The sequence below is a fragment of the Mesitornis unicolor genome, unplaced genomic scaffold, assembly GCF_000695765.1.
Source record: "Mesitornis unicolor isolate BGI_N332 unplaced genomic scaffold, ASM69576v1 scaffold4639, whole genome shotgun sequence".
In the NCBI taxonomy this organism is placed as follows: domain Eukaryota; kingdom Metazoa; phylum Chordata; class Aves; order Mesitornithiformes; family Mesitornithidae; genus Mesitornis; species Mesitornis unicolor.
The window spans coordinates 7,608-14,874 of NW_010207829.1; the positions used below are offsets into that span (position 1 = coordinate 7,608).

The 7,267-nt window shown below is 51.8% G+C and overlaps 1 protein-coding gene across 1 annotated transcript in view; it reads left to right on the forward strand.

Annotated features, from left to right (window-relative positions):
* Positions 1-423, forward strand: part of TMEM151B (transmembrane protein 151B) — a gene marked incomplete at its 5' end in the record, with an annotated part of 1,717 nt that extends 1,294 nt beyond the window's left edge. The window contains one exon of the mRNA XM_010192250.1: positions 3-423. Within this exon, the coding sequence (XP_010190552.1) occupies positions 3-191 (189 nt within the window). The remainder of the gene's footprint in view (positions 1-2) is intronic.
* Between the last annotated feature and the right edge of the window lie 6,844 nt (positions 424-7,267).

A 7,267-nucleotide genomic window follows, 5' to 3' on the forward strand; every position in this document is an offset into this window, starting at 1 on the left:
TGAACGAGCAGAGCTGTCCCACCGAGCAGACCCGCCTCTCCAGCCAGGTGACTGTGGAGGAGGAAGACCCCCCTCCTTACCAAGACGCCCTCTACTTCCCCATCCTCATCGTGCACCGCAACGAAGGCTGCCTGAACCATGACCACCGTCACCTCCACCGCAATGGGTCCTGTGTGGAGACCTCACTGTGAAAGCAGAGGACGGTGAGATCTCGTCCATCACCTGGCCCGAGCCACCACAGGATTTAGGGAGAGGAGCACAGGGGAGGGATATGGCCTAGGAGGACATCAGGATGGAGCGGACATGGCATCTCGCTCCAGCAGCCAGCAAAAGCTCCCCCTGCCATTGCTCTGACCTCCCGAAGGGGTGAGTGCTGATGCTCGCCCTGACATGGCACAGAACTCTAGTCCAACCACCACATGCAAAAAAAAAAAAAATAAAAAGAAAAAAATCCAACCAAACCAACCCCAAAACCGTAATTCATGGCATCGAGATCTAAAGGGGGGAATAAAAAGACAGGCCTGATGCAGGGAGGGGGGTGCTTTGGATGCCAGCCCTGGCTCCAGGCTGGCTCATGCTCCAAGGAACCAGCAGCTGCCAGAAAGCGCCCTGCTGCACCAGTGCCACCCTGCTGCCCACACAGGAGTGAGATCCCTGGGTGGAGGGGAACAGGCCCTTTGGGAGCGGCATGTAACTGCCTGTGCCTAAAGGTATAGGGCATCCCGGCACATGAAGCTGAGCAGCAGGTCAGAGCAAAGGCTGAAAGCCACGAATCCAGCTCTTCCCCTTCCCCCCGACCGTTCCCACCCTCCCCACTTCTTTTTTTTAGACCATGCTCCAACTGTTACTCTGTTCTCACTGCTGGGAATGGCACCGCCTCCAGAGGATCCCAGTCTCGGCTCCTTAGGAAGCTTCGGCACGCCAGCTCTGAGGGTCCACATCCCCTAGGTAAAGGGCTTTCGGTTTGGGATGACAAGAGGCAGGCAGGCAGTGCTGGGGAAGGGATGAATGTGCAAACCCAGATGGAGCAGAGATCTGCAGTGCTACTGATCCACTCGCTGGAGGAGGGCTCAGCTGGCAAGAGAAAATGGGAGGCCCCTGGAGAGCTTGGGAAGGGGGAGAGGATGGCACTGGGACAGTCATCGTGGTATTAGGTGACTGGGGTCCCTTCCTGGCTTTGAAGTGAGCACTAATTGGTTCAGACAAGCATTGAGGAAGGCTCTGGTAGGTTCAGCTGCAAATCACCTATTGGTAACAGAACAGCAGGTTGGTGCATGTCTGCAGGAGTGAATTTAGCATAAGATCAGGCTGGGCTCTGACTGCAGACAGAGCTGCAGATGGAGCAGCAGTTTTGGCAGAGAGCTCTGAAGGGCTGGGAGGGAGAAATGCAAAAGGGTGCTGGAGCATCAGGAGCCTGGGGTGGGGGAATGAGGAGCAAAGGGATTCCACTTCTGTGGGTCTGGGGATGCGTTTGAGGGGAACCTGCTTAAAACCAAGAGGTTTGCACTATGGAGGTTTTTGCAGAGAGGTGTCAGGCTGTGAGAAGTGAGATGGCTCCTGTGTAGCCCATTAGCCCCTGGTTTCCTCTGCTTTGCTTCTGTCAGGACAGGTTGGCCTGCTCTGAGCTCTGTGCTGCCTCTTCTGTCCTGCTGGAAAGGTTCTTGGTGATGTTGGGCAAGGAGCCTTCATGTCACTGAAGCTGCATCAGTGACTACAGCATGCAGGCACCTAGCTTTTCCTTCTCTGTCAACACGTCCCCAGATCTCCTGTGCCCCTGTTCTTAGAAAAGCTGTCTCCTTTTCACTCAGCTCTCTGGGGGAGTGCATGCTGGATCAGCCAGACATTTCTCCAGACAGCTCTGCTCCTCAGCCTCACCACGCTTCCCTCATCCACTGGGGCAAACAGCGGCTCAGAACAGCAGGTCTTGGGTGGGAAGAGCAAGTCCATTAGCACCTGGGCATCCAAGCCTGGAGACTGCCTCTGCATCCATCACAGAAAGGCGAGGTATAACAGCACACATTAAGGCATTTTATTTAGTTCAGCTGGTCTGTTTCTTGTCATACTGGTGTACTGCTTCCTCCCAGGTTTTGGGAAGGCTGCAGATGCACCCTTCCACCACATCAGTCCTCTTGAAAGTCATCTCTTGCTGGCCCAACTGATGCAGTCAGCACATGGGGAGATTGTAAGTCTCTGCTTGACTTTGCCCCCAGAGTGGTCAGTTCTTCAGCTCTTTGTGCCTTGCGTGTCCTTGGCAGTGTCTCTTGGCCTCCTCCTCCTGGATCTGAAGTGCTAGACTCCAAACAACAGCAGTTTTGAACAGAAAGAACCTTAAAATCCCACTCTGTTATGATTCTGTCTTGTAGTCTGCCCTTACTATCACTACCAGACCTAGATGCTGGCTTAAGTAAAAGGTTCGCTTTGAGAACAGGGAAGCATAAGGTCTCCGGTGCGTGCACACCTTTCTCCATGTTTTGTTACCGTTATTAGCACAGATTCAGACTGGGTGGAAGTGGCTACAGCCACCTTGGCTGCCCTGGGATTTTCTTGCTCGGTGATGACATTTGGCTTGCTGTGTGCTTGTGCTTCTCTCTCCAAGGGCCTGGTTTAAGCCAAGGCCAATGCTGAGGGTCCTTGTGACCCTGGGGGGATAATGGTGTGTGCTTGTATGTCCTGGTGAATCAGGAGGTGTTCAGTCAGTGGAGCTGCAATGGGTCATTAGTGAGAAACGTGGTCCACTTGTCCTTCCCAACATGTTCTCTTTGAAATCTCCTACACATTGCTTAAATTAGGCTGTGATGGCTCGTTTTCCTATCTCCAGCCTCCAAGGTGCCTTGGACAGATGGATTTATCAAAGGTTTGGCAGGCGTTTTGGCTCCCTGGGGCAAAGACAGTCCTCAGAATGGGAACTGATTAGTAGGGTCTCTGTGCCCCTGTCCTGTAGCACCTGCAGCAGGGTTCTGCTTCCAGCCACCTTGTCCTTGGCTCTTTCTAGACCTCTTCAGGAAATTGCCTCAATTCATTCCTCTGGCCCCATTTTCATCTATGAAATCTTATTCTGGAGATGGTCTATCCAGGTGGGTACATGTGTCTTTGAGGTATAGCTGTTGCTCTGGCCTGCAGGATCCATGCAGAGTCTTTCTGCTGCTGAACACCTTCCCCATGCACATGGTGCCAGCCACAGCCAGGTCTCAGACAGTCCCAGTGCCACAGTCTATGGCCGTGCCACAGTCTATGGCCATGCCAGACCCACAGCACCCCGAGGAGAAGTGAGGCCACTCTCACCAGTGCTCTCTGCTGTGTGCCAGGATTTCTCGGAGATCCCTTCCTCATATTCTTGGTCCTCCTACCCCACTGCACCTGATGGAGCTGCCCCCCACCCCCCTGGTCCAGCCTTCTCCATTCTTGCCAGGCTGGAGACCTTCCTGCCCCATCTTAGGCTCAGGGTGGGGATGTGCCTGGGCATGGGAGGGGAGCAGGACTGGGCAGAAGGGATGGGGACTTCCTGGTGGCTTGGCAGAGAAGTGGTGGAGCTGAAGAGGACAAACGGAAACTGGGGTTGTCCTCCCCCTGCAATGGCAGTTTAGCATGTCTAACCAGGCAGGGAGGTTCATGACAGACAACTGGGCTCTCCCTTCCTACCCCCAGCATGGGTCACAGACAGCAGAAGGGGTATGCGCATATAGATTTCCTCTGAAGTGCTGGCAAAGAACTGTAGTGCCCTGGGCAAAGGGCAGCTGTTTCAATTCTCCTTGCAGCTCAGGTTATCAGTGCAGATATCCAAAAACGGCTTGTCCCTGTTCTGGGTCCCATCTCCCGTGGCACAGCCATCCACCCACCAAAAGCTCCAGGCTGAGCAGCAGCCAGGCGCTTGCTCTTCCTGCAGCCTTGTGTCTGCTCTCTGCCACATCTGCACCAGTGACAACGATTCCTTTGGCAGCTCAGTCGATGGCCCAGTCTGCTCCTCTCATGATAGCCTGCTCCCTCCTATCTAACCTGAATTCTCCGTGCTGTATCCTAGTCCTGTTATTTCTCCTCCATTGACTGGTGAGTTTAATTGGCTCTGCGCCTTTTCCCTATGGCCTTCCCGACACTAGCAGGCGTTATCTGGTCTCTGCAGCCTTCCCTTCACCGATCCAAGTGTCTTCTCTCCCCCAGGATCTTACTGGGCAAACCCTGTGATGGTGCAGAAGTTTTCCCTGTGTAGCGTGTCTATCCTTCCTGCTGTGAGCCTGGTCTGGGCGGGAGGAGAGGGCCAAAGGTGCGAGCAAGGCCTTGCTCTGTCAGGCTGACTGCATCCTCATTTCTGGTGAAGGAGGACTCTTCAAAGTACACAGAGCTGCTGGCCCCTTATGCAAGGAAAGCAGGACAGCCTGCATCACCCTTTAGGAAGGCGAAAGCTTGTCAGTATGAGGGGGCCATAACAAGAGAATCTCTGCAATCCTATGGCTTTGGTATTTTCCATACATCATTGACCCATTGCAGCTTTCCATGGGCCGAGTCAGGCTTGGCGTTGCACTTGTCAGCAGGCTTTCCTCTCATACCAGGATGAGTGAAGCGGGAACGCTGCCAGCTCCTCTTCCTGGCACTTCATGGCGTTAATACAGCCCTCGAAGAGAGCCTGTCCTCACTGCTCCAAGGCTGGACAGTGAGTTTGGGCTATTTGATGTTTCCCGTTGCTGCCAGTATAGTTGCCAGATGCTCTCCAGCTTTCCTGAACTAGAGAAGAGAATGAGCATTTGAAAAGCTCTGAATTAGCTGATCTTCAAGACACATCACCACCCATTTATTCATCTTTTGGCGCACACTGGAAGCTTCCCAGATAGTGCCTAGCAATTTGTCCATGCAGAACTAGGCAGTGACACCAACCAGCCTGGTGGCACTTCTTGAGCCCACTGCATGTCATGGAGACCACACCAAGGAGGGAGATTTCAAAAAGGGCTTGTGGGCTGAGCAACTGTAGGGGTGTTTGTTAGGACAAGGAGAGTGGATCTCGTCTTATGGCCAATACCAAGCCTTCTGGAGTCACACAGCAGGCAAACACTCAGGATTAGTGCTCGGGAAGCTGCTGTTTTTCTGATTGCAAACAAACACACCTTTCCCCCTTTTTACTTCCTAGAAGTGGGAGCTTAAGAAAGTTAGGTAGCATCTGATGCCAATAAATCATTGCCTGCTGATTAGCCTGTGGGAAAAATAATATCTTTAAGCTCTCCCTCCAGCCTTTCCAACCGTGACTTCAGTACTGCTGTCTAATGTCACCAGGGTGCTACCTTACTTTTCGCAGGGTGAGACCTTGCTGCAATGTGCTCCTGCTCTGCTGCAGTAGCTGTAGGGCATGGGTCTGAAATACTGCATCACCACCAAGAAGTTTTGTTACCAAAGAGCTCTAAGTCTCCATTTGTGATTATGTGCTTCTAATCATGGTTCGTTCATATTCAGTGGTTAGAATAAGGTCTTTATAAGTAAGGTCTGGATCCACATCATCTCAGAAATGGGACGTGGTTTAAGTGTTAGCTTTATTTGGTAATGCTGCCTCCTGTGATACGCATGGGTTTAGAGTCTCCACTGAGCCAGGTGTGCATGGGCACCAAAGGCTGGTGCATAGGACCTGGCAGCCCAGCGGGAACTTGGGGTTGACCCTGTGTAGGGCTCTTTTTCTCGTTGGCATTTTGGAAAAAGGGGAAGAGGCTTAGTCACATTTCAGGTAGAAATGAATGGGCTATGTTAATTCCTAATGGGATTTTATTGAAGCCAGTAGTCCTATACCAATGTGAACTTGGCTTAGCAACTCCTCAGAGTGATCTGTCCTTGAGTTCAGACAAATTAATCTGAAACAGTGTTGCTTTGATGCATGGAGTTCATGGTGGGATTTGGCCAACATAAGTGAATGTTGAATGTCTACTGTCTCTGCAAGCAGTGGGTTGAATTGTTCTGCTCTACTGCCTCCACCACAGCTGCTCCACCAAGGGAAATGTTATGCCGATGGATGTGGTCTCGTCAACTCTCTCAAAACCAAGCTAACGAGCAAATTGACCTCCACTGCACTAGGAGAGGAGCCTTCTCCTGCAGGACCATAGCCTTTCCACACATGAGGTAAAAGAGGTCACAAAGACAGAACTGAACCTGCAAGACCCATGGCCTCATGGCCTCCCCTTCCTCCTTCCCTCCTCACCTCGTCTGTCTGTCCTGGGGGAGGGACAGTATCTTTGTGGAGTTCAGCAAGCTCCTCTTCCTGCAGCTCATAACCAGGCTCTACTAACAGGTACATCATCCACCTATGCAACACTTCCAGAAGCTGCCGAGTTTTCAGGAGCCCATTACAAGGTGCGGCATGGCCATCCAGCACTGAGAATAAGCACAGCGGCTGCTCGAAAGCTAAGTGGGTTTTATTCCTCCCTTCTTCCCGAGGAAGACTGTTTTTTGGGGGGATTTTTGTTTGTTCATTTGGTTTTTTGTAAAATTCATTTGGGGAAATGAAGCTTGGTGCCTATCCTGAACCCTGCCTAGTCCTTCGAACTTTGGGAATGGATGGATCGCCTACTGTGATTATAATTTAGCAGACTTTGTAGAGCGAAGTAACTTCACACACAGACACACGAGGTTCTTTCACTCTCCATCAACACAAGCTGCTTCTGCAATCTTAGCTACTCACATTAGTGAAAGAAAAAGCCTAGCTAGAATGTGGTGAGATGACGTAGTATCTTGTATCAGTCCCATGGTCCCAATGTCCATTAGCAGCACCGTCAGCTGCCATGCCATGAAGTCGGACTTTGGATGGCAGCCCACGAACCAGTCAGGGTGAAAAGGCCTGCAAAAACCCAAGCCCAAGTCTATACCCATCTCCAGAAGCAGATGCAGAGGATCAGCTGAGCACAGATGTTGCCTCTGGCTCAGCCCAGTCAGAAGCTGGTGGGCTCTGGGTCTGCTGCACCAGTCCCCCCAGGGAGACCCCATCCCCAGGGGCTAAGTGGAGGAAAGTAATGGTGTGGCTGACAAAGCAGCATGCACAGCACCATTCAGCAGGTTGGGGAAAAAACAGTGATGACTAGACCCCAAAATAACAGGATTTCACTTTGAAAATACCAATGGCAAATGAGACTAAAAGCCCTTAACGGTTGTGAGGAGCATTTCAGGTTGCTGTTCCTTGCTTTAAAAATTTTGACAATGAGGTGGGTTTAAATGCTCCACTTCAGCCAGCTCTGTTAGAAATGCGCCATGCTAGTGGAAAAAAAACGCCTGTGGAAGACTGGGATGGTGGCCCAGTGGTTTT